Source organism: Brachyhypopomus gauderio, chromosome 14 (assembly GCF_052324685.1).
Source record: "Brachyhypopomus gauderio isolate BG-103 chromosome 14, BGAUD_0.2, whole genome shotgun sequence".
Classification (NCBI taxonomy): Eukaryota; Metazoa; Chordata; class Actinopteri; order Gymnotiformes; family Hypopomidae; genus Brachyhypopomus; species Brachyhypopomus gauderio.
Genome location: NC_135224.1, coordinates 4,489,279 through 4,516,248, shown reverse-complemented (window position 1 = coordinate 4,516,248; position 26,970 = coordinate 4,489,279). Strand labels below are relative to the sequence as shown.

Sequence of the window (26,970 nt, the reverse complement as noted above, 5' to 3'; positions counted from 1 at the left end):
GCAATGTAGTTTAATCAAAGACTAGACTTAATCTGTGTCTGGGAAAACTGTGCCATGATTCAATGATTTGTATTAAACCTCAAATATGTTTACAAGCAGTGTGCTTCTTGTCTCCGTTACACATTACTCCATTACATATTTGTGGGTATAATCCATACTGCTTTGGTGTTTGAGTTTCAAAACTCAAACCTTGAATGATGGAGCCCGCAAATCTATTTTACAGAATGAAAATATATCTTAATTCCCATCCATTGTACAGTATGAAAATATAATATTAATTTCCAAACATTTAATATTAGTTTGTTGACCATGGTCCATTATAATGTCTAATGTAATGTTTAATAAAGGATTTGGTTTCCAAGGACTGAAGTTTGTGGTTTCTGTTTGTGTGGTCAAGACCATAATCACAACAGGAAGAAAAAAATGTCATTGGCTGCATATAAACGATGTTAGAATGTAAACAATGCTAAAGTTAGTTCAACACTGGGAGTTCCTCTACAATATACCACATGGTTATTCTGAATGTCCACAGGAGGTCAAACCGCTGCTGTATTTGAAATGATTAAACCCAAAGGGGTAAAAAAAAAAAAACTCCAATCTGTCCTTCATTAAGACTCCACAAAAGTGCATCTTCTGTGAGATGATGAGAGAAGTGTCCTGTGTTTTAATGATGACAGTTCTGTAGTGGTGTTACAGGGACTCTTGGAGAACATACAGCTGCTTCTCATCCTCTTTGTGTTGTCTGCTCTTTCTCTTCTGGCATTTGTACGCTGTGACTCATCTGTGTAGGAGTCTTCTGACAGAACCCCCCCCCCCACACACACACACACACTTCCCACCGTCACTCGTGTGTACGGCGTGTTGGGTACCAAATGCTGAATATTCCTGCAGTCTCAGCAGTGTGGGAGGGAGTGTGAATAATGGTGCAGAAGCCTAAAGCCCATCAGCAAACCTCAAGGATCTATTTTACTCTTTCATATGTCACAGCCTCTGCTTATAGGACATAACCATCTTCATTCTGTTTGCAGAAAGCTGTGCAGTAGGTAGTGTGGGCACATATCATGTGAGGTTTGTCCTACAGGTAACACTGGAGCTCTGAGTTAACAGGCTTCTCATCCTGATCATCTTACAGTCAAATAAAAGCAGTAACTAAACATTTTAAATTATGGCACCAAATTATTTAATTTAGCATTTATATGTAATTAATTATTTAATTTATTTAATGTTTTATTGGTTTCTACATTATGACTGATGGCACTGATTAAAAACTTTTATGTTGTGAAATATGTTGCAGTTTTACACTGTTACAGTTGGTATTACTTCATCATGGGATTAGTAAGGCTTACACTGCCCTCTTCTGGCTAAGCAAGCTATTACAATGTTGTACAATTTGAACAAAATGTACAATTTTTATTTTGCTTTGTAACGGAATGCAGTTGTATTTGGTTTACTGAAACATTTCTTGAATCGCAAAGTTTTATGCCGACGTTCCTTTGTTGTAAAATTACATTCCTGGCCCTAGTTAGACCTACAGGAATTGGGTCTATGTGTGTCTGAGCCGCTACTGTAAGATCGTTATGAGCTTTGCGACACATATTTAGTTTCTGGTGAGTAAATAATGTGATAATAAAGGGCAATAAACGAATGAGAATATCAGCGCTGGTGTAATTGGGTGGTTAATAACAGGTAATAGTCTAATAATACCTAATGAGTAAAGCTTAAGATCAGCTTACAGTAATCAGCGACGACTGGAGGAGGAGGAGGAGGAGGAAGAGGAGGGTGTGTGTGTGTGTGTGTGTGTGTGTGTGTGTGTGTGTGTGTGTGTGTGTGTGTGTGTGTGAACTTTAGTGCACCGTAGCCCTTCCTTTCCCCCAAGTTTACCGCCGGAAAGGACCGAGTTAGTGTGCGCTGTGCACCGTTCCTGGACGGGAGAGGGTCGGGGAAGGGCTTGAACTAGGACTCGCCGTCGCCACCTCCTCACGATGGGAAACGCCGCGGCCACCAAGAAGGGCGGCGAGGTGGAGAGCGGTGAGCGGGGCGGGCGTGAGGGGAGCGCGGAGTCGACCCCACAACCCGAGTCGTGGTGGTGCTGGTGCTGGTGGTTCACTTTTGTTTTTGTGTTTTTTTTTTTTTGTTTGTTTGTTTGTTTTTCTTGAAAGTGCATATCTGGTTGTATCTGCTTCATTTAGTCCTTTAAAAACATGTTTTTTAATTTTATTTTAGCGTAGCTACGAAGCAGCCCGTCGCTAGTTAGCATTCCGCTACAAATAGCCCGCTGCGCCGCGTCGCCGCGCGAGACCGTTAGCCGGGCGGTCGCGCGCTAGCCGGATGTGGCTAACCTTTAGCTCAACCGGCTAAGCTAACGTGCTAACGCGGCTAAGCGTGGGTAACCATGAGAACCACGACCAGAGTCGCGCGGCTTCGGCTACCTGACTAGCCGACTGAAAGCCCCGGCGGCTCGGTCGGTTAGAAAACTTGGTTTCGAAGTGAAGTGAAATGTCATCGCAAATACACAGTTTCGCTTCTAACGTTTCGTTTAAGACCATGTTTAGTGCCGCGCACTCCGTTACGACGGTGTGGAGGCGGGTTGGGCCCACAGGGGGGTTAGCTGCCCCGCTACCCCGCCGACCGTAGCGGCCGCTTCAGCCGCCAGTATGTGCAGAACTGGGTCGTCACGGATTAATAAAACACCCACACGGCACAAACTGACCGTGTTCATCCTCTCCGCGTGTTTTAACGCGTTATACGTTATATATATTTTTTAAAAAGTTAAGAGGATAAATTAAAGTGTAGGCCCCAAAAAAGCCACTTCATCAAAACTTCACTAGTACTGTATGTGTTTCACGGTGGCTTGAATACAGTTAACACAATATTAACTCGTATTAACTTGTACAGTTGGGCAGGTTGGTGACTATCAGTGTGAACACACAACAACTACCCAGTGCACGTTTAACACGTTTAGGTGAGTCTGGCACAATATGTGCGAGCAGGCAAAGTCGAACTCACAGATTGTTTCACTGCTGACTTGGCGGTTTTTTTTCTAGCATTGTGTATAGAGTGTGTGTGTGTGTGTGTGTGTGTGTGTGTGTGTGTGTGTGTGTGTGTGTGTGTGTGTGTGTGTGTGTGTGTGTGTCTACACCAGAAAACTCAGTAAACGATGCAAACGACGTGCCCGTGTACGTGTTGAATTGTGTTTACAGTGTAATGATTGAACTTTCTGTGGAGTAACCCATTTAGAGCAGCAGCACACCCTTATCTTCTTCTGTAAACAACTCCGAGGCACACAGTCGAACTGCCCGAATATGGGGAAGAAATGACTAATGTCCATTCATAAAACCCACTCTACACCCTGCGCTAGCTCTATTTTGCTGTCTTTACGTGTAGAAGCACTCCTCTGTTCTAATCTGGGCATCATGAAACCCCCACCCTTACACACACGCACTGTTTGTCATTGACTTGAACAGCTTGTCATCAGACCTTCATCAGACGATAAGCGTAATTACGAGCTAGGAAAGGCTTGACGCAGAAAGCTTGGGGCCTATCGCGTCGGCAGATAGAGGTGTCGGTGTGGTAGCATTGGGTTAGATCTCTGCACATTGTTTGGTGTTGAACTAGGATGTACCACAATGCAACCGTGTGTACGGTATGATACAAGAGACACACTGTGTCTCTTGTATCATAAAGTTAATGGGGATGTGTCCGTGTTCAGAGCTGGGCTGTAGCATTACAACAAATAAAATTCATTTAAAACATTAAATTAGAAAATTAATCAGATCTTATTTACCTTGAATCCTTTTTACAGTCAAGTGCTAAGGTGGTGGTCCAGATATTGACCAGGAATAGTAATCTTGTTGAATTTCATAATCCGTGTCTGATATGGCATTGGGGAAACATGTCTGTGCAGTGCTGGATGGGAAGGTCCTTTGCTGTGATTGACAGGTGCATATCTGAAGAATGCAGGGCCTCTAAAGATGTCTTGGGCAGCCTGCCGTGTGGCATCTAGCACTAGAGTGTTTAGTGTGCAGCAGGTATGTGTGCGTGAGTGCACGCTGCTCCGTGATTTACTGACCTCCCATAATTAAAAAAAAACATTTTGTTCAGAAATTGTTCTTTTTATTATGTGTACAAATATCAGAGTGACTCTCATGCGGCCAGCAGTGTTGAGTGAGAGGGGTGTAAATGAACCCCAACTTGACCAACACGTTTGCCAGTGTTGACTTTTATTATTTTATTATAGCTCATGGAGGGTAGCTGAGGATATTTGGCGTTAAAACGTTAACGAAGTAAAAAAAACATAGTTATATGAAATTTTATTACTATTTCTAAAATTATTGCTGTTTGTTGTGCGCAGCGTTCATCTACTCACATGTAAAGCTTTTCTTGCTTTTGTTTAGAAAACCAGGCCTAGCTCTGACTGGCTAGAAACATTTCTCTCAGGGAACCTGAGAAAAGGCATTACAAAGGAAACTGAGAAGCATGTGTCTGTTTTTGTATCCATCTGACCATCTTGGAGCTCCGTAGCCAAGAGCTAATATGCCGTATTGTCTAAGGAGGGGGCCGTGTTAGACCTAGCTCGAACGTTCCCACCACGTCTACACACGCTTCCAGGGAACACACCATAAAAGGCTCGGACTGTGAGCATTCTCCTGCAGATGTGGACGACTTCAGCGATTCTCTAGAAGGAGTCATGTTTCCTCGGAAATTTCATTTTGCTATTGGTAGAAGATCATAAACAATTTGCAGTTACCAGATGCCACTGGGAGTGGTGCGGGGGCCTGACTCGTTGGCCCCCGGGTCTCCCTCCGCTGCTCCAGATTGTGTGCAGCATAGCGGGGCCCCTGCTCCTCCCATCTGTGGTTCTCATACACGCTGCCCCTCTGAGACTGCGTCTGCTTATAGCCTCTCCGTCTACTTCTGTGTTCAAGGGAGTGAACAGAGAGAGTTCAGCAGGGCACCAAGCCCTACACAACTAAGATAGCCTGTGTTTAATTAGCTGATACAGAGCTTCACTTTTAATAATCCTTTTTTTAAAATATATTATTACCCTTGTCTGTCTCTCTCTGCTTTGTCGTTGACAGAAAAAGTCTAGCACGTAGTTTTTATTGTATCTGATTCATGTATATTTGATGTTTCATATGAAACTTTGTCCTGTTTCTTCTCCCCTTCTGTCTCCCTGTTTCTCTGTGTCTTCCTCTCTCTCTTCCTGTCTGTATCTTCATCATCCCATCCGTGTGGGTGAATGCATCTGCAAACCCGTGGTGATTTATAGAGACCTTTGGTATGACCGTTATTTCATTAGATGACCACAGTGACGTCCCAATTGGTTCGGTCTGTTTCTGTGCTCACTATGCAAAGCACGATGCTTGCTTTAGATCTAGCTCTAAAATTACTGATAATTATTATTTCTTTCAGTCACTGGGTCATCTAAAGTGTGATGCCTTATTGTGTGTGTGATGTGGCTTTGACATTGCTTGTCCTAGTGTAATGATTTTGATAGACCTTGGTTATTAATTTTGAGCGGGGGGAAAAGGTTTGCATGCATACCGGGATCACCATTTCTGTGTGACGTGTCCATACTGAAAATGACTCCTGAGATTGCTTGATTTGTGGTGTGGATGCAGTGTATAAACTGATATTAAACTCGCTCCCTTTTGTTAAAGCTGTCTGTAGACGTGTTTAGAGGGAGTGTTCCAATGTACAGATACTTATATATGTGTATTTTTAAGTAAGTAAATCTTAATCCAAATTACATAATTTTTTTTGCACTGGAGCACTGCCTTTAAAAATGGAGATCTTTTAAGGAGATCTTTAGATTGGTGTCGGTGTCTCTTTAGCGTTATGCTAACCGAGTCCTGCTTGCCACCTTTATTCCGTTGTCTGTGGCATGATCGAGAGCTTCCGTGTGTTAATGTCCATCCTCTCTCTGTCTCTTTGCAGTGAAAGAGTTTTTAGCCAAAGCCAAAGAAGATTTCCTGCGTAAATGGGAGTGCCCGCCACAGGTGAGTGCCCACGTCACACCCACGTGCCCACCACAGGTGAGTGCCCACATCACACCCACGTGCCCGCCACAGGTGAGCGCCCACGTCGCCTCCGCATCACGTTAAAATGCCCTCGTCTCAACAACGGCGAAGCTCCCACTTTCTCCTGGACGTGTTCAAGGTGGGGGGTTGTGGTCTTAAGTGCTGCTTAAGGGTGATTTTGCTCCAGCGATACCTGCTGTGAAAGCAGTGATGGTTACGCAGCATCTCAGCTTTGATGCCACAAGCAGGAGCATAAGGCCAATGTTCTGGTAGGAAGTGGAGCTGCTAGAGCACTGGGTAGAAAGGTCCATGTTTCTGGAAACGGTTGTTCTTTTATGCACACAAATCAAATGTGCTTGTTCCAGCGAAGCCTCTTCAGTCCTCTGAGACCTCGTCTCAGTCTTTCTGTGCTTTATTGAATTAAGGAGCAAGTACGGCTGCTAACCTTTTTGCACACAACAGGCATGTTAACCCACTGCCGCAAGGTTACCAAACGTCTCCTTTATAACTGCTTTAAAACCAGAGCAGGTGTTTGGCATGCTGGCCATCAGACATCAGATTCGTCTAGGTGTTTTTCTGCTTGAAACGTTGCCCGCATGAACTGGGGGTTGTGTTAGGTTCCTGGTGAACGTGGTTGAAAGATGGTGTTTCTGCTCCAGTGCACCAGCGGTCTGGAGGACTTTGAGAGGCTGAAGACCCTCGGCACCGGCTCCTTCGGCAGAGTGATGCTCGTGAAGCACAAGCGGACGGAGCACTTCTACGCCATGAAGATCCTGGACAAACACAAGGTCCCGTCGCCACCACCAGACCACGTTTATCACCCTGGGGGCGGGGCTTGTTGTCTGGGTGAAGCGGACGTGTTGGTACAGGATAGCGCGTGTAGCGATTGACCTCCTGGTGTTGTGGGTGTTGTTTTTGGGTTGGTTGTTTTGCAGGTGGTGAAACTGAAGCAGATAGAACACACGCTAAATGAGAAGAGAATACTGCAAGCGGTGTGTTTCCCCTTCCTCGTCAGGCTGGAGTACGCCTTCAGGGTTCGTCTCCATCTCTTACTCCTGCTTTCTTATGTACCCCCTCCTCCTTTTGCACAGTTCATAGTTCATAGTGGCTGAAAATAAACTATTGTTGCCATTGTTTTCAGGATAATTCCAATTTGTATATGGTGATGGAGTATGTACCGGGCGGTGAGATGTTCTCACATCTACGAAGGATCGGGAGGTTCAGGTGAGCACGTACGAGGACGTCCGCAGACATTCAGCTGAGTGGCCAGCTCACATCCTGGAAGTGAGGTCACTCAGGGTTAGACGGCCGCAGCACCGACTTCAAACAACCCACGAGTCTAAATATAGCCATGTAGATACGCAGACATTTCCCCCCACAATTATTACATATTAAAACTGCGTGATGTAATCAAAATATACTATGATTAATCAGAATGCGTTGAAATACATTCTAGCACTTTGACCTGAGGGTGACATTGCTTAGTGAGCACGTGTACGTTTTGTGTCTTCATGCCGTGGTGAGTTTGCGCGCCAAGCTGGCCATCTGCCTGAAACCGTCCTGTTCCTTTCCACAGCGAACCCCACGCACGCTTCTATGCAGCACAGATAGTCCTGACCTTTGAGTACCTCCACTCCCTAGACCTCATCTACAGAGACCTGAAGCCTGAAAACCTGCTCATCGATCAGCAGGGCTACATTCAGGTAACCGGCTGTTACGCACAGCAGAGATTTGTATTTTATGGATAGTGTTCGCACTGATGTGAGAGAAGTTTGAGCTTCCCTCGTTCAATCATTTGCTGATTCATTCACCTCTCTGTTCATTTATTCATGGCACAATCAGTATCGTCAGAAATGTCTCGTTCATCACAGGTCACTGATTTCGGCTTTGCAAAAAGAGTGAAAGGACGAACCTGGACGCTGTGCGGGACGCCGGAGTATTTGGCACCCGAGATCATCCTCAGCAAGGTAAAGACCAGCACCTGGGCGTCTGTAGACCAACACCTGGGCGTCTGTAGACCAACACCTGGGCGTCTGCAGACCTGCACCTGGGCGTCTGCAGACCTGCACCTGGGCGTCTGTAGACCAACACCTGGGCGTCTGTAGACCAACACCTGGGCGTCTGCAGACCGGCACCTGGGCGTCTGCAGACCTGCACACCTGCCTCTAGCATATCCTCGCCACAGAATGTCTGAAGCACCGTGATGACGATGATGATGATGATGATGATAATGATGATGATGATGATGATGGTTGGTTATTGTGCCAACGTTTCTGTCCGCTGTGTAGGGCTACAACAAGGCTGTGGACTGGTGGGCGCTGGGTGTGCTCATCTATGAAATGGCAGCTGGCTACCCTCCGTTCTTTGCAGACCAGCCCATTCAGATCTATGAGAAGATTGTGTCTGGAAAGGTATGGGCAGGTCTCTCCGGTTGCACATTCCCCGTTGCAGCACAGGAGCAGTCTGGTCAGTCTGCAAGATCACACACACCTGCCCTCTTCCCCTGTTGGGCAGTGTTGGGTGTCTGCGTGTCTAGATCTGAGTAACTCCATCCTGATTCAGGACCAGAGTCAGCCAGCGTCAGCCAATTGGTCTAATATTGTATTGCATGAATCCCCAATCGCTGATACAAGGTATGAACCTGGCTGGCTTTCAGGTGGCTCTTATTACATCAGTACTCAAATGTAAGAGAGTGCTGCTCGCCTGTCTGGGTCAAAGGTCATCCAGAAACCTGATAATTGGCTGATGATGGACATTATCTGATGTTATTTTAAAGCCAAACTGTTATCATTTAAGTTAATTCTGTCGGTGGTATTGGGGTCAATCCTGTCTCTAATGGCTAACTGACAGAGTTGCATTCTGTGTCCTTCCAAACACGAGTATCCAAGATCCATCAGGATATTCTTGGTCCACAGAGAAACATGCAATGTGGAATTTGAGTCATATATTAGTCGTGAAAGTAAAGACAATATTAATAATTAATTATTAATAATATTAATATATCATATATTTAGCATATTAAAGTTTGATACATTGGGTAATACAGAAAAAAACATATTTCTTCCTGATTAAGCTTTTGAACTGTTCCTGAAGGGCACTTTTGCCCCAGCTGGCACACGTCTCCATCCCCCCACACACACACCTAGGAAGGGAGAACTCTGGGGAACGACTGAACCCTCTGGTAGACAGGTCCACTGAAGCTCAGTGACTGTGCCCCGCAGGTCCGGTTCCCCTCTCACTTCAGCTCGGATTTGAAAGACCTGCTGAGGAACCTGCTACAGGTCGATCTGACGAAAAGGTACGGAAACCTCAAGAACGGCGTCAGCGACATCAAGAACCACAAATGGTTTGCCACCACAGACTGGATCGCCATCTACGAGAGGAAGGTTGGTTGACCATGTGTAACTAGGTCTAGTTAGTTACTAGCTAGTGCCTTTTGGTTTACCCGCTATGGACAAACACTAATTTGTGTTCTGGTATTGGTGCACTTCCTGGTGTCCAGTATTCTGCATGTGTGCTTAGTCGTCTTTTTAAGGAGCAGTCATGGCCTGGCGGTTAGGGAACTGGTCTTGTGACCGGAGGGTCGTGGGTTCGATTCCCAGACAGGCCATGACTGAGGTGCCCTTGAGCAAGGCACCTAACCCCAACTGCTCCCCGGGCGCCGGGCTAGGGCTACCCACCGCTCTGGGCACGTGTGATCCACAGCCCCCTAGTAATCACTAGTGTGTGTGTGTTCTGACTGCACAGATGGGTTAAAAGCGGAGGACAAATTTCGATTGGGGTGTAAAAATCACAATTGACAAAATAAACAAATTTTTTAATTTTTTTTTAAACAAATGAATCTGTTGTTTTAAGGCCTGTCCTATAAGGCACTGATAAACTCCTGAATTAGTCTTTAGGTTCAGTATTCTCTAAAGATACTGATCAGCCTGGATGACCTCACGCTACATGAATCAGTGTTCCCCAAAACCAGTTACATCTCAGCCTGCTGTGTGGACATGACCTAAACGTTAGCAGGCTAAAGCAGAGATGTCACTTAAGCATTCTGGCCATCTCTCTCAAGTATCTGGCTTCAAAAAGATGGTATTTCCTATGTGCCAAAAATAGAATGCAAGTGGTTTTGAAATGGGAATCATCTCTTTAATCCTGCAGTATCATTTTAAGGTAGACCTTCAAGTGAGGGTTAGTAATGACAGTTCTGGAATTACATTCAGAATGAACAGCTTCAACCCAGAGGACACCACGCACAGCGTCCTTTAGACAAACTCATAACAGCTCCATTTACACACGACCTAGTAATCCAGCTCACGCTGCAATCAAAATGAACTTGGATGTAAACACCTAAACTGGAGTAAGCCGATATCCTGTGCTGGCCTGGAATATAACCTGTAATTTCACCCCTTCACCAGGTAGAGGCGCCGTTCATTCCAAAGTGCAGAGGCCCGGGCGACACGAGCAACTTTGATGACTACGAGGAGGAAGACATCCGTGTGTCAGTTACAGAAAAATGCGCAAAAGAATTTGCAGAGTTTTAGTCGAGACACAAAGCTATACGTATGCATATATACGTATATGTATTTATCTATATATGTATATATATGTATGTGTGTGTGTGTGTGTGTGTGTGTGTGTGTGTGTGTGTGTGTGTGTGTGTGTGTGTGTGTGTGTGTGTGTGTGTGTGTGTGTGTGTGTGTGTGAGAAATAAGGGGATGTTTGCACTCTAGAGACAGGGATGGAGCAGAGACCATCTCAACAATCACAGTTACAACATTTGCTCCTTCAGGCTATCTGGTACATCTAGAGGTCAATAAGACCCCTGTGCTGAAACAGCACCTAACATCACACATCTTATCAAATGCTTCCCTTATCCATATAACAATATAAGAACCACTCCCCTTTTTTGTGTGTGTATGCGTGTGCGTGTGTGTGTGCACCCCTATTTTTAAAAGGAAGATGGTATTATCCAGTGTTAAAGACAGACGTCTGGGAGGGAGTGGGGTGGGGGATTCAAAGGCCAATGTAACTGCGTGTCAATGTATGTGGCACAATGCCACTGGAGGAGGCACTGCCAGTATCCCATGTGTGCGATTTGAGAGGTAGTTGTTGCCTGTAGCATTCAGCAGATTTGTCTGTTACATATGTTTTGTTTTGCTTTTGTTTTTTAATCTGAGCAATGACGCGTTTTCTTACCTCAGACTAGACCTCTGACCTCTTCTTGGCCAACCTTCAGAGGTGCCCACTTGTTCTCTTGAGGGTGTGTCTTGTTTTTGAGAGGGTCTTCATTTCAAGCGGTGTGAGTGGCGAACGCATGACCAAAACTGTGGAGCTGTGGGGGGGCAGAGGCCCAGGTCTGGATCCTCCAGAGTCGCCTTTGAACGGCCAACACGGCTGAGCCTGCCGATCTTTACACTGACCCTTATGCAGCCACGGTCCAGTGGAATCGTGGTCCAGTAGAAGGCCGGCGTGACCACTGTTGAGACGCATACTGACACACACACACTGGCCGTTTGCCTTATTTCACCAGTGCATAAGGTGGCATTTTGCTTTTTGTGCTTTTCAGTTGCTTGAAGTCGGTGTAAAGTGGAAATCAAGATGCATATGTTTTCTGCAAATTATTTCTGAGTAAAACAGGAAATGGAAGCAGAAAATAACATAAGGTGGGACTTGGTTTAAACCTCTGGGTTTTGATTGGGCCGACGTGCTGTTGGTTAACCTAATCTCTAGGTTTTGATTGGACCGATGTGCTGTTGGTTAATCTCTCTTCCCCCCCCAGCCTCCATGTAGCCAGAAATAAGATGACGTCTCAGAGGCAGGCGGAAGTCGTTGTATTTTCCTAGGTTACAGAAAAGACTTTTAAATGATTACAGTGAATATTCATGTACAATATATCTAACAAAAGGTCAATTTAGCTTTTAACGTCTTTAAATAAAACATTTCCCTTTGAATATTCCCCTTAAACGCTTAAGATTCGGCTAGAAACATTTCAGACTCAAATTATTAGATTTGTTCGTTAAGAGCCTTTGAACAAATTGTGAATTTAGATCTGAGTGGACAGGTTTCCTAAAAAAAAGTCTTTTATGCTTAAATAAACGTCTAGTGTTGAGTCTTTAAACTGATCATTCTCCAATTGTAGATCTGTGTTCTGATTATGTACTGGAAACCAAACTAACGATATTGGAAAATGTACAGAATATCAGTGTTTTCTCCGTTTTTAAACTGTCAAATGTCAAAGCTGTTTTGCTACGATATTAGCAAAACTGGAACTTGAAACTCCGCCCACATATTTGCTGTTTAGCCTTTTTCCCCCCTCATGATCTAATGTAGAGTTGCAACTAAGTATGCAAATTGTTTGCGATGTTTGATTTTCAAGGTACATTCTCACAGACAACTTTAAAACAGACCGAGGTTTGTTAACCTTGATTCTTTGTATCACGATTCAGTTATTGGTCTGATCATAAGGCATATATGCATTGTTTTATATATGTTTTATTTATACACACACTAGAGATGCTAATAAAATTTTATTTTTAAAATTGCTTGCCTAGTACTTGGTTTATTTCTGAAGCTTTCTTAACGCCTGCAACATTGCCCCATCTGTGTGTGTGTGTGTGTGTGTGTGTGTGTGTGTGTGTGTGTGTGTGTGTGTGTGTGTGTGTTTGCATATGAAATATAGAGATGTAGGCGGCGCAGAAGTCGCCGCCTCTCGTATGACGTCAAATCCAAGTCAAAATTCGCGAGCGCGGAAAATCACTTCGCGCGAGGAAAACTGCTCAAAATGCTCTCACGCACGCGGAGAGAGAGCTGCTCGCGCAAGTAAAAACGCTGTTCGCGCGCGCGAGAGCATTTTTCCTCGCGCGAAGTGGATTTTCCGCGCTTGCGATTTTCGACTCCGATGTCACTCCATACTCGCGGAAGTTGGAAGTCGTCGTGCGCGAGAACGCCCCTCCCCGCGCGCGCGCGCCTCACTACTTCCAGCACGTGCTCCTTTTGTCGGTATCGCATCCGAAATGGCGGGTCTGGAGCTGCTGTCCGACCAGGGCTACCGGCTGGACGGGCGGAAACCCTCCGAGCTGCGCCAGGTCCGGGCGCGCATGGGCGTGTTCGGCCAGGCCGACGGGTCCGCGTACATGGAGCAGGGCAACACCAAGGCGCTGGCGGTCGTGTACGGGCCCCACGAGGTGAGCGCCCGGCTGCGGCTCTTTAAAGAAGGCCGATATTGATGTTTAATATTCAATGGGGTTTCTTTCTGTGTGTGGACAAGCCGCGGCGCACTTTTATCTACCCGTTTATTTGTTTAACCCGAACACCGCGGAAACACAACGGTTACGTTCATCTAGCTGAAGATAGCTGGTGTATAGTTAACCGTTAGTGCTCATAGTAACCCGTGTGGCGGGAGATGTCGTCATATCGGCCCGTTACACACGGTATAGTGATGTTTACACACATTATAATGACGTTTACACACGGTATAGTGATGTTTACACACATAGTGACGTTTACACACGGTATAGTGACGTTTACACACATTATAATGACGTTTACACACATAATGATGTATACTGACGTTTACACATTATAATGACGTTTTCACACGGTATAATGACGTTTACACACATTATAATGACGTTTTCACACGATATAGTGACGTTTTTACAGCGTACGAACATTGTTGCCCACATGACGTCAGTGACATGGCACAACGCAATGTCAATAATGTAAACGTGCCATATTTTGTCAATTGTGATTTTTTTTTACCGCAATCGAAATTTGTCTTCCGCTTTTTACCCATCTGTGCAGTTAGAACACACACACACACACACACACTAGTGATTACTAGGGCATCATTACTAGGGCCTTGCTCAAGGGCATCTCAGTCATGGCCTCAGGCCTGGAAATATTGTTATATTCTAGCATGACAGTCTTATGTCTGAGTAAAAGATTCACCTGTTGTACAGTTTTGTACAGTTAGGGAGTTTGAAATGTGTGTTTTTAACAAAAGTTTTTATTTGTGTTTGCAATCTTTATTTATGCTTATCTTCCCGAACGTCTCTGTTAGGTCCGAGGGTCCCGGAGTAAGGCCTTACACGACCGCGCGGTCATCAACTGTCAGTACAGCATGGCGACGTTCAGCACCGCGGAGAGGAAAAGGCGACCGCACGGTGACCGCAAGTCCAGCGAGATGAGTCTTCATCTGAAACAAACCTTCGAAGCAGCCGTGCTCACACAACTCTACCCGCGCTCCCAAATCGACATCTACGTTAAAGTAACGTGGACGCTATGTTAAAGTTGATTTACCACCTCGTCCAGTGTTCTGGTTTTGCATGAGCTTTATTAGATGTAGCAGTGTTCTTTATATTATATATATATATATATATATGAATTCAAGTTTAATGTCTTTTTTATTCCATGCAGATCCTGCAGGCGGACGGTGGGAACTACAGTGCCTGTGTGAACGCGGCGACGCTGGCCCTGGTGGACGCCGGCATCCCCATGTGCGACTACGTGTGCGCCTGCACGGCGGGCTTCGTGGAGGACACGGCGCTGGCTGATCTGTGCCACGTGGAGGAGAGCGGTGGGGGCACCACGCTGGCCCTGGCCCTGCTGCCCCGCAGCCAGAGCATCGCCCTGGTGCACATGGACGCCCGGCTCCACCAGGACCACCTGGACACGCTGATGGAGGCGGCCATGGAGGCGTGTAAGGGACTCAGTAAAGTCCTGGACGGCGTGGTGCGTCAGCACCTGCAGGAGGTGTCCGTGCAGAACAGGGAGTGAGGGGTCTGGCCGCTTCGCTGAGACCCCTGACCACAAGTTCATCACGGTGACCGTAAACCCAGAAAAACTGTTTGTGAACATTCGGTTTCATTCAGTCAGAGGAGTCTTAATGTCTTAAGCAGAGAGGGGAACTTTCCTTCACTTCTGTTTGTTCAGGTTTTTGTACACTGTCCTGTTCTTGTTCTTACAGTGATGGTTTGAGAGGAACTGTGCTTGTAGTTGACCTAAGCCACAACTAAAGGGCAGTGCTGTTGTTGAGTTACAGTCCCATCTCTATAAAGACTAAATATGGGGGACAGGTGCCCTTGGTCCTCTTGTGGCCACAGCTACCGTCTGTCATGTTTCATTAGTGTGTGATGACCTCTTATGCAGAGACCGCAGGATAATAATGGTGGTCGTCATATTTAGATCCACCTCAACAGGTCAGAACTTGTTCCGTTCATGTTTTGACTGCATCGCAGTACTGGTATGATCTCTGACAACAGACACCCACAGCCCCTCCCTACCCGTCCCTACACGCCCCCACCCAGCAGTGGTGATTCTTTCCTAATAGTTTTGTATTGCAATTATCCATGTTCTATAAATATATATAAATATCTGATGTGGCTGTACTGATTATTACTCCCAACACACTATTCAGATATTCCACATTGTGCACTTAGGTGGCTTTCAGTCATGTACATTAATATTATGTATACTTAAATAATTACATAATACAATGGAAAAACTGCATTGAGCATCACAGTATACATGTGTATGCTGGTAATTAAATGAGGGCTCATATTGAATTCATTTACCCATCATCACATCCATCATAAGGGTAATAATAGTGTAAGGACAAACATGTCTTTCAGCCTATATGCCACACACACACTAACAAATATCTACAGTCATTCAGATTGGCCATTCTGGCCATTAATCATTTGTTAATTTTGTGCATGTGTGAAAACATCCATTTCAGTGAAGACATTCCTACAAATCCCTTCACATTTATATCATATACTACATACATCTGACTGACACTGCAATAAAGGTTAAAAAGTGGGTTTATTGTCTTCTTGAGTGTGACAATTACATGTCTCCAGGTACAGATGAACTTTGTCCATAAACACTGAATGTCATATATCATTAGCTCATGTGATTTGCTGAGGTTTAGTCCTTTAAGAACAACCACAACTGGACAGACTGTGTCCTGTACTGGTGAAGATAATTTCACCAATCTGCTACAAGAGCCTCTTCAACCAGAGTACTTACACTCCTGACTACAACACCACACTGGCATGGCAGCACACTAAACCCTAGTGAAGACCCCAAGTCTCTGACATGCGTGCTATACCCTTTAAATAACTATTTTTGGCAAACTAGAATGAGAAATTCTAGACTCTGCTTCAGTTACACTGATCAAGATTTTCATAGGATTTTAATATCGCATCAACAGTGAATATTGAACTTGTTGAACAGCTGAAACTGAAAAGCACGTCAGCACACAGGAGACGTCAAGACTGTAACAATGACCACATGGAAATCACACCAGCATGTTTAGAATATCGCTTGGTTGACCTCAGCAGTTTAATAACAGCAGTTCCACACATTGTAAAATCCTACAGCAATCTTAATTAGTGCAGTTTAAGAAAATAAAGAAGTTCACAAAATAAAACCCAGATGACGTGAGGAATCTCTCATTATTATTTATATGTACAAGTGGAACTATGATGTAGTTGTTTGGATCAAAGAGAAGTTTAAAGTGTCTGAAAAGCGTAAAGAGATACTTTGCATTCCAAGGTCATGAACAGCCTGAACATCGTCATCATAATCATCGTTCCTTCATTTTACCTGTTGTGGACTCATTCGAGGTTCATCATGTGGCCAAACGTCTTTGAAGAACACGTGTTTGGAGAAGAGTAAATAGATCACTGCATACACACCATCCTCCTCAGATGAGATGTCCCGCGTGTGTTCAGGGAGGCAATGTATGCAACGTGTGTTCAGGGGGGCGTCGTCTGCCACGTGTGTTCAGGGGGGCGTCGTCTGCCCATGTTTTGACTACAGCCAGTGTTGGATGTTCCTGTCTGACACCTGGATATGAATGCATGGACGTTTGCTTCTCTGCAGTCACGTGTGGGCTTTGTCATGTATATTCAGCTCACACCGGCTTCCGTTCTCTTCACACACTCCTGACGGATGTACGTCCAGTGTGCTGTGATCACAGTGAGGTGCTGGGATGTCCTATGAGAGAAGAGCTGCCTGCTGACAGGTGCCCGACTCTGGTGGGTTGGGTCTGTCCGAGCTGCAGATTTCACAGCCCGGTCTCGTGGACTTGTTTATGAACGTACAGGAAGGACAAGACCATCCCAGCTGGAAAACAACAAATACCGTTTAGCATTCAGTCAAACCAGAGCAGCCACAGGCTCCACCCTGAGACGTAGCGCCCTGCAGAGTGGAGGTGCGTCAACCTGGAGCCTACAAACGGCCTTGATCAGTTGATTCAGGGGCATCGTGTTCAGGATTCAAACTGAATTTGGCAGGAGGGTAAATCACAAGAAGCAGCACTGGGCTCCAGGCAGTAAAGAAATCAATAAATCTGAAAAGATCTGAAAGCTGAAATCAGCACTCACTGACGTGTTGTTTTAAATCAGCACTCACAGACGTGTCATTTTAAATCAGCACTCACAGACGTGTCATTTTAAATCAGCACTCACAGATGTTCTGTTTTAAATCAGCACTCACAGACGTGTCGTTTTAAATCAGCACTCAGACGTGTCGTTTTAAATCAGCACTCACTGACGTGTCGTTTTAAATCAGCACTCAGACGTGTCACTTTAAATCAGCACTCACAGATGTTCTGTTTTAAATCAGCACTCACTGACGTGTCGTTTTAAATCAGCACTCACAGATGTTCTGTTTTAAATCAGCACTCACAGACGTGTCGTTTTAAATCAGCACTCACAGACGTGTCGTTTTAAATCAGCACTCACAGACGTGTCGTTTTAAATCAGCACTTGCTGACATGTCACTTTAAATCAGCACTCACAGACGTGCCGTTTTAAATCAGCCCTCACAGATGTTCTGTTTTAAATCAGCACTCACTGACGTGTCGTTTTAAATCAGCACTCACTGACGTATCGTTTTATATGCGAAAGTGAAAGTAAACACTCAAAGCACATTCTGTATGTTCTCACAACTGAAATTTAGCGTTTTGTTTTTTTACACAAAATAGATGAAACAACAGAATCTACAATCATTAAGGAACTGTTGCTACATCTGTGTTAGGAGTTTAGTTAAATTGGGAAAAATTGTTTAAACGTCCACAAGACATTAGAAGTGAAGTGTGAATAGTGTGTGCGTCAGTGTGTGTGTGTGTGTGTGTGTATGGTACCTGTGAGGTACTTTGTCTCATGTTGCCACCGCCCAGCTGAAGCATCTCCAAGCTTATAATGTCACTAATGTTGTGTTTTTCTGCTCCGCCCCCACTGCTACCTGTTCAGCAAAAATCAAAAGCAACAACACATTCAGAATCGCCCCTCTGCACCCCGACAGACACGTCACAAAGCAGACAACTTAGATTATTATTACCAGAAAATAATCGTGAAATCCCACGAAACCAATCAATATTACCACCAAAAACCTCAAAGGCCAGTGATTGAGTCTGGAGGCGTTGGGAGGGTGAGAGGGTGGACACTCACCCATGCTGGAGTGATTCAGTCTGGGGGCGTTGGGAGGGTGAGAGGGAGGACACTCACCCATGCTGGAGTGATTCAGTCTGGGGGCGTTTGGAGGGTGAGAGGGTGGACACTCACCCATGCTGGAGTGATTCAGTCTGGGGGCGTTGGGAGGGTGAGAGGGAGGACACTCACCCATGCTGGAGTGATTCAGTCTGGGGGCGTTGGGAGGGTGAGAGGGTGGACACTCACCCATGCTGGAGTGATTCAGTCTGGGGGCGTTGGGAGGGTGAGAGGGAGGACACTCACCCATGCTGGAGTGATTCAGTCTGGGGGCGTTGGGAGGGTGAGAGGGTGGACACTCACCCATGCTGGAGTGATTCAGTCTGGGGGCGTTGGGAGGGTGAGAGGGAGGACACTCACCCATGCTGGAGTGATTCAGTCTGGGGGCGTTGGGAGGGAGAGAGGGTGGACACTCACCCATGCTGGAGTGATTCAGTCTGGGCGGCAGGGTGCTGTAGCCTCTCCAGTCGTGAGCCGCTGGGCTGTTGGCGGATGCTGGCGGTGTGGGCGTGGCTTTGGGCGTGGGCGTGAGCAGAGCGCTCTCCTGGTCCTGCTGACACTGCTGCCGGGTGAGGCGGGCGTGGCGGGCCGACAGCAGGTAGAGGAAGGCCGTGTCCCCGTCTCGACACGCGCCATACGACGCCAGCGAGCGCAGGTCCGAGCACAGGCACTGACCTATGACCCAGCGCTGCACCCGAGGGTGGAAGCCGTACTCCGCAAACATCTGGAGAGGGAGGACACGTCAGTCAAACGTCCGTGCCAACACGTCACGCACACGCACGGTCCACCTTCGTGCCTCAACTCACCTGCTGCTTCAGAGAAGCCACCGTCATATGGGGGACAACTTTAACTGTGACGCAACAAGAGGAAGTGGCGTCTTCGACTGCAACTGCTAAACTGCAGGTACGAGAGACACGTTGATATTGTTTTGAGTCAGATCACTCCAGAAGATGTACTGAGAAGCACTGCACGTGTATATAAGACTCATTCACCTGATCTCCCCATCTTCAGAGTTCTTTACAGCTGGCTGGATCGTCAGCGCCATCTGGTGGTGGGCCAGCGTTGTGGCATGCTGCACTGCGGTGTGTGTATCTCCGGCCTCTATGGCCCTAGCCAGTTCTGCACAAAGCTCCTCTGGAGAACCAACACAAAACGGGAAGAAGCAACAGTAAACATCTAAAATGGCCTCATTTAATATAAACACTACTCCAATGGGAAAAACGGTAAAAGTAGCTCATTTTTAATGCATTAGTGTTGTTTTTTGTGCTGAAAATTGGAAGGAGAGTAACATAATTTCGATTCTCTGTATGTCCTGTACATATGCAGAATTGACAATAAAAACTACTTGAACTTGAATTGAACATTTATGGAAAGTTAGCTAGAGAGCTAGACTCAACTTTACAAAATTGTTTATCAATCACGGAGCACGATCAGCAGGTACAAAGCGGTTCGTTCTTTGTGGCAGGTTATGGCTGCCCACAGTAAACGCTCCAAACATCACTCACCTTTGGCTGATAGAGATAAGATTGTGTTTTGCTCCGGGGGCTTTGGGAAGGGTAATTCATCATTGGGGGGATGAGTGGCGATGCCCGCAACTGAAAGACACAAAGAGTTTGAACATGAAGGAGCAGATGTGTCACCTAGAGGCACATGAACAGAGAACAGGGACAACACACACTCTTATGGATCTGCTACTGTTCTTAAGTCAGTTAAGCTGACAGCCACTGAAATCCATTAAGCACTGCAACATATATGAAGTACTTGAACAAGTCCTGCCAGAGTGTGGCAGTGGCGTGGCGGAGAGGCAGAACCGGCCCGTCCTCACCCCTGTGGGCCTCCCGCAGCGAGGACGTCATGACGGTGGCCCACTCCTGCGCCTCCTGCTCGCTGCGGAAGGTGAAGCGGAAGGTGTCGTGCGGAGGCTTGATGACACACAGCTCATGACAGCGAGGTGACGAGATCTCATACGTCACGTGGCGCAGGTCGAACTCCACTAGGGACTGACGAAGAAGGATGCTTTAACACGAGATTTTGTAATAAAATATATATATAATACACAAAGTTTTCAGAGAAATGTCACGAAATTCAGGACAGAGGTCCTTCATAAATATGAGATAATAACAGACACAAGACACAGAGCCCCAAGTATCACGTGATGCATGAACACAGACAGTTTATCGCGACAGACAGCTAGCAGCCTGATAAAACAAGTTGATCTCCTCCATCCTGGAGTGGTTCAGTATAAGGCGGTTATACTCCCGTCCCCACCCTACACACCCCCCTCACACTCACCACGATGCGGCCGCCGGCCACGGCCCGCAGCACCAGGCGGAACTCCCCGACCCGGTTGGGGTCCATGCTGAGCTGGAGCCGCAGGCTGTCGTCGCCGGCTCCGCCACACGACAGCGGCCGCGGGCCCGAGTGGGTCACGGACACCCGGACCGACATCAGCACCGTGGTGCAGCCCGCCTGGGGCGCCTTGTCCGCGGCCAGCGCCGGAGACACCGCGGCCCATCCGCCCGAACTCAGCGCCATGGCCCCGTCGAGTGGGTATTATTAAAGTTGTTGTTATTGTTATTAAAGTTGTTGTTGTTATTAAAGGTGAGCAGCAGACGCAGCACTGCCCGCATTCTCGCCCCACTACACGGGGGGAGTGGAACCAAAACAGGAAGTGAGTCCGTCCGGTAATGAGTTCCCCCTGAAACCGGAGCCGTTGTTGATGTGGGCCGCGCTGGTGTGAGTGGTGGTCTCCGTGTCCCCTTCACCATAACGCTGTAGGAATCACACCTACACACTGAACCTTACACCGTGTGGACGACGACACGTCGAGCAGGCCATTTGGTTTTTTGGAAATGGTGGCATATATCATTTGCACTGTGACATTTCCTGTTACTGTGGTCGCTGAGTCACTGTCAAACTGGGATTTTTTCTAATTTCCAATGCAATCTCTCTCTCTCCCTCTCATATATATTCCAGGAAAGGGGGACATATGTTTGTATAATTTATTAGTGTGTAAAGGAGGCAGCAGAAGTTAACATGAACATAATAAAACTCATGAAAGCAATAAAATTAGTACAATAGATTCAGGAAGGTTTGGACAAAATTGTTAAAAAAAAAAAAAACCTTCACAAAACACTTTCGTTATTTTAATACATGTTTTTATCCCATTTGCTTTTAATAATAGTTTATCTATTTCTGGTAAACATGTCTTTTTTGTCCTTGTTCAGTCTCAGGTTGTGTCAATTTCTTATTAACATTTACATCAATATTAGGAAAGTCTGCAATATGTTTGCTATTAGCTGCTCCCAAGTCTTGCCGACATACAGCTGCACCAGTGTAGTACCACAGTATCTCCGTCACATAAGGATCTGAGACATTAAACATGTAGCGATACATAAATGATTCAAAAATCATGTTACTTTCCAGTGTCAAGCAAATGTCTTTATCCAAATAAATTCGGAGAGGAATATGAAAATATAAAAACAAAAGACACAAGAGAAAAACAACCTTCTTAACAGGCTCCTGCCTGAAACGTAATCCCTGGTGATCAGTCTGCTAGAATTTTAGCAGCCCCGCCTTCATTCCTGACCACTCCCTCTTTACTTACATTAGGCCCCTCCCATTTCCTCCCCAAGACGCCACTTTGCTACCATTTAAGGCTTGGTGTGTCCTTGTGATCTATCTTCACATAGTGGCTATGGTGTTGGGAAAGATGGCTGGACCTAGAGCTGATCCAGGGTCAGTCTATTCGCAACCTTTAACCCTTTTACTTCCAGAAGAGAATGTTCCAGAAGAGCAGCCAGCAGGGGTATACGAGCAGAGACAACAGTGGGTAGACCAGTGAACCATAGAGCGCGTGGTCCAGGACGCCCTGAGATATGACGGAGAGGAAGAGCATCCACCCCTCAGACAGCGTGACGGGGGCCTCCTGAAGCTCCTGGAAGAGGAAGATGCAGTAGAGGACGGTGCAGCCGGGACTGAGTAACACCATCGCCACAGCACTCAGGGCCCTGCGAGACAGAACACCACAGGCAGGTCACACATGAGCGAGGGATGGATCAGAGACACGCAACCCCAGCCGTGAGAAATCACGTGTTGTGAGAAGTCACGTGTGAGCTTGGGCTGGATCTGAGACACGTAACCCCAGCCGTGAGGAGTCACGTGTCGTGAGGAGTCACGTGTGAGCTTGGGCTGGATCCAAGACACGTAACCCCAGCCGTGAGAAGTCACGTGTCGTGAGAAGTCACGCGTGAGCTTGGGCTGGATCCGAGATACGTAACCCCAGCCGTGAGAAGTCACGTGTCGTGAGATGTCACGTGTGAGCTTGGGCTGGATCCAAGACACGTAACCCCAGCCGTGAGAAGTCACGTGTGAGCTTAGGCTGGATCCGAGACACGCAACCCCAGCCGTGAGAAGTCAGGTATGAGCTTGGGCTGGATCCGAGACACGCAACCCCAGCCGTGAGAAGTCAGGTGTGAACTTGGGCTGGATCTGAGACACGCAACCCCAGCCGTGAGCAAGCACAAGCCAGTCGGGCTTCACCAAATACAGCAGCCCCCCAGTTAGGCCGACGCTAGAGCAGCAAAGACGGACTTACTTGGGCACATGAGGCGTGACGCAGGCCGCGGCAGGCACCAGCGTGACGGCGAGGATGAAGCCCAGGGAGAAGTTGATGAGAGCGGTGCAGCCCAGCAGCACGGCCAGGTAGAGCAGGGCCACCAGCTTCAGAACCTTCCAGCCCTGCTCCGTGCCCTCGCCGGAGATCAGCCTGACAGGGGGGTTATTCCGTTAAAACCAGCGTGACACGTTTACTGTGGACCGCAGAAGTGCAGCAGTGGCCCTCGGTCTGTGCTGCAGTTATGCGAGTGTGTACAGTACCTTTGTGTGTTGTGTGGCAGGGCCAAGCCTGCGGTGTAGATGGCGATGGCGGTGAGGACCACGGCCTCCGTCTCGGACACGGGGAAGTGCTGCACGGCCAGCTCCTGGGACAGGACAGGCAGCGTGTACAGAGCCACCCCCGTTAGGTGGCTGATGACCACGGGCGTCAACAAGGACAACACGCCCGGACTGGACTGCTGGATGGACACAGAGGGGACAGGGAGGAAAAAACATGAAGAAAAGTGTCTGGTCCTAGCGCACATGGACTCGGGACTCCTGATGTTGAAAAGCTCTGGTTGTGAAACCAGAAGATGTGATCAACTTAAAGGGATTTTGCTAGTGAGTGATCAACATCCGTAAAAGACGAAGGGTACTTTGTAATGTGGAAGTCCAATATGAAATTCCATCATCTGAATCACATGATGTTCTGCTGTTCATTTAAATTAATGTGTACAAGTATATTTTGGTCAGGGAAACATCCTAGTAAATGATTAGAATTAAAATCATCATAAAACATTTGAGCTTTTATTTGCCGTGTGGTAGCACACTGGTGCTACTTTTAAACCTTTGAAACATCAAATATGAGCGTGTGGTTCATGTGGTCAGGCCATTGATACTGACCACCTCTGCATCACCGACTCCATCTTCCATTACTGCTGTTGGAGACCCCAGCTGGACCCACAGATCTAATGCCTGCAAACCAGTCAAGGATTCTGACATTTTTCAATAACACATCCAGGATTTCGGGATTTACCCAAAATCTCTTCCCCCGTCATAAATGTATACGGCTCATCCTAAATCGTGCAAAGGACATTTAGTCTTGAATCAGTGTTTAGAGGGGAAAAAGATTAATCATCAGTAATTTAATCGTTAATGATTTAAGAACAAATACCAACTACACATTTACACTTCTCACCTCTTGCTAGAAATGCGGTAAGAACTGCAAATCCAATCTGGTTACTGAATGACGCAATACAACAACTACAATTACTTGTTCCCTGTAACTTGCTATAGCAGTTTGATTTTGCCACTTTCAAAAACAGAAACAAACAAACATTCTCAGTTCAAGCCAAAAAGAGACAGCAAAAACAGCAAAAGGGAACTACTTCTGTAAACCTGGGGGCGCATTTGCCGTGCCGTGGCGCGGCTGGCGTAAGGATACACGCAGCAGCAGAATGGCGGTGAGGAGGCCGAAGGCTGGCATGTAGTAGCCAATGGAGACGAAGCGTGTGAGCGAGGGCATGAGGTAGAAGAAGTAGGACTGGTGAAGACGCTCCAGGAGGTTGTTGAGCTTACGGACCATCCCCTCCAACAGCCTGGAACCAGTACCAAACAGAACCGCATGCCAAGCGTCCTGGGACGGGAACTAGCGTGGTGTACGACCCTGTGACCTGGCTGTTACTGCAAGAGTTGAACTAATGAAACACAGTAGGGACCAGTGGAAGATGTGTTTAGGCGGGACATTGGTCCTGGACCATGCCATGAGAACCCACTCCACACCAGCCTGTGGTGTGATGCCTTCAGTGACATATTCCTGGTGCTCACATGGCAGTGTGGATCGAGGAATGTTAAAACGCCCACACAGTTTCAGAGCAACGTTCCTGGGATGTTCCTGGAATGTTCTATCCATCTGGATCTCACCATCACCCACCATCACGTCTCGTTAAAACTTACTGAGCATAAACATGCTGGCCAGTGTTCAACCTCACTCAAAAGATAACCCCTCCCAGGTGTGGGCGTTCCCAAGATAACCCCTGAATTACCTCAACTTCTTAATTTAATTTACACATTTCTATCCCATGACTTTTGGCACATCAATGTATTTTTAACAAACAAATACCTTTTAAGCATACTAATTAAATGCTGTTAAGTAACTAAAAGCAGTAATTATTCTATGAGGTTGCATAGAATAAAAAAATTAGAATACAAGTAAACCAGTAAATCAGAGTTTGTTGTGTTGTGTCTCAACAGTCTCAGTTTTGAGCTTTTCTAAAAGTTACTTCTGTCTAGTACTCAATAAAAGGCATCAGGATGTTTTCACTTCTCCGGGGGTTTTCCACCTCTTACTGGAACCGATGAAACATCGCCAAGATAAAACCACACCCCCCCTTTCACCACAACACACTACTACACCTCCTCCTCCACAGTCTGGTACACGACCCACAGCCCCGAGCAGGCGGCCCGACCTGCCGATGGTGGTGGTGTCGGTCTTGTACTGCCGGAAGCTGTTGATGCCGTGGATGGAGGCGGCCTCGATGTGGTAGCGTAGGAAGAGGCCGTGCTCCCCCCAGGGCCGGCCGCTGGCCTGCTTCAGTACCATAAGCATCATGGTCTGGGCGGCGTGGGTGTAGCCCTCCACCGTGTCCCAGTCACTCCGCTGGAGCTGTGGGAGGAGCAACATCTTAAGGTGGGCTGGGAGGAGCTGGGGGCGGGGCACAAACTGTACACTCAACTGTTAGGAGAACGTTCCAGGATTAATTAGCCGACTTTGAATGTTGTAGTTCCTCTGTAACAGTAACACTGAACACTGCAGCACCTCAGTGCAGGTGAATATGCACTCTTATTGGTGTTTATTCCAGACTGGGGTGGGTTTCCCGAAACGTTCGTAGCGCTAAGTACTTCGTAACCTCGTATGAAACGTATGAGGTTAAGAAGTACTTAGCGCTAAGAACGTTTCGGGAAACTCACCCCTGTTTTGGGGGGACTCTTATTGGTGTTTTTACCAGACTTCAATTGTGTAATCTAATGGTGCCCCAAGATCTTAGCACAGTACTGTATTTTAAAACAGAATTAATATAATGTAATAAAATGTCATTTAAATCATATTTCTACAGTGTTTTAGCTACGAGAATCCATTTGCTAAGTCAAATTTAGAAATGAACCTTTTGACCTTTACAGTTACTTGATAGTACAAAAACCCCCCACAAAATTAAAATGAAAAATATAACATTCAAGATGACCAGCTCAGAATGCTAGGTAGCAAAAGTAACGCCTTCTGTGCTAATAATGTAAGATTTAAATGTGCTTAAAGGTTCATTTCCATCATTTCTCCCACCAGATTCCTCCGTTAACCTCACGGTTCCTGGTTCGGTTCCTCTACCTTTCCCTGGATGGTGCAGAGGATGCCCAACTTCTGACAGAAGGCATGGAAGAGGTTGACCAAGTCCAGGTTGGGGAGCTGCCCGTTCAAGCCCTCCAGCACCAGGTCCAGACTGGTGATGACGTCAGAACTGAGCTCCAGCGACAGGGCAGCCTGGATGGACCCGGCCCGCCCCTGCAGGGGCGTGTACTCCATCCCTGAACCAATCAGAGGGAAGGAGCTGCTAGGACACGTTCGATCGAACTGAATCCTTTAACACCTGGACCTCTAGTTCATAAAAGTGCCTCCTCAAATGAGAAGAACATCTGACCTGTGATGTTGGTGTGATGGTAACCCTCTAGCCAGGCCTGCATCCCAATGAGGTCATGGTCGTTCACCAGGAATATTATGTCTTTGGCCCAGTAAATCTGACCTAAAATTAAGAGATTAGATTAAGAAGAAAGAAAGCCAAACCACACAGAGCCAGTCTAATAACATC

General features: G+C 46.6%; 4 protein-coding genes across 5 annotated transcripts in view; 2 read left to right on the top strand and 2 right to left on the bottom strand.

Moving 5' to 3' along the window:
* Positions 1-1,811: 1,811 nt before the first annotated feature.
* Positions 1,812-12,556, top strand: prkacbb (protein kinase, cAMP-dependent, catalytic, beta b). Its single transcript, XM_076972639.1, has 10 exons — positions 1,812-2,028; positions 5,938-5,999; positions 6,680-6,808; positions 6,956-7,054; positions 7,162-7,244; positions 7,597-7,723; positions 7,892-7,987; positions 8,309-8,431; positions 9,242-9,406; positions 10,430-12,556. Exons 1-10 carry the CDS (start codon positions 1,983-1,985, stop codon positions 10,553-10,555), a joined length of 1,056 nt encoding a protein of 351 aa, XP_076828754.1. The 5' UTR covers positions 1,812-1,982; the 3' UTR covers positions 10,556-12,556.
* A 212-nt stretch (positions 12,557-12,768) lies between these two features.
* Positions 12,769-15,390, top strand: exosc4 (exosome component 4). Its single transcript, XM_076972220.1, has 3 exons — positions 12,769-13,198; positions 14,077-14,283; positions 14,433-15,390. Exons 1-3 carry the CDS (start codon positions 13,028-13,030, stop codon positions 14,790-14,792), a joined length of 738 nt encoding a protein of 245 aa, XP_076828335.1. The 5' UTR covers positions 12,769-13,027; the 3' UTR covers positions 14,793-15,390.
* A 430-nt stretch (positions 15,391-15,820) lies between these two features.
* sharpin (SHANK-associated RH domain interacting protein) lies at positions 15,821-21,259 on the bottom strand. Its single transcript, XM_076972219.1, has 8 exons — positions 20,807-21,259; positions 20,340-20,514; positions 20,020-20,109; positions 19,507-19,648; positions 19,321-19,411; positions 18,932-19,238; positions 18,169-18,269; positions 15,821-17,147 (listed from the first exon to the last, which is right to left on the bottom strand). Exons 1-8 carry the CDS (start codon positions 21,047-21,049, stop codon positions 17,019-17,021), a joined length of 1,278 nt encoding a protein of 425 aa, XP_076828334.1. The 5' UTR covers positions 21,050-21,259; the 3' UTR covers positions 15,821-17,018.
* Positions 21,260-21,511: 252 nt separating this feature from the next.
* Positions 21,512-26,970, bottom strand: part of gpaa1 (glycosylphosphatidylinositol anchor attachment 1) — an 8,394-nt gene continuing 2,935 nt past the window's right edge. The window contains exons 6-13 of one of the 2 annotated variants that reach the window (XM_076972217.1): positions 26,803-26,904; positions 26,493-26,689; positions 25,579-25,775; positions 24,555-24,708; positions 24,014-24,085; positions 23,393-23,589; positions 23,112-23,282; positions 21,512-22,524 (exon numbers count right to left, since the gene is read on the bottom strand). In XM_076972217.1, coding sequence (XP_076828332.1) covers positions 22,281-22,524; positions 23,112-23,282; positions 23,393-23,589; positions 24,014-24,085; positions 24,555-24,708; positions 25,579-25,775; positions 26,493-26,689; positions 26,803-26,904 — 1,334 coding nt within the window. In that variant the 3' untranslated portion in view covers positions 21,512-22,280. The remainder of the gene's footprint in view (positions 22,525-23,111; positions 23,283-23,392; positions 23,590-24,013; positions 24,086-24,554; positions 24,709-25,578; positions 25,776-26,492; positions 26,690-26,802; positions 26,905-26,970) is intronic. The other variant, XM_076972218.1, reaches the window with a different exon arrangement.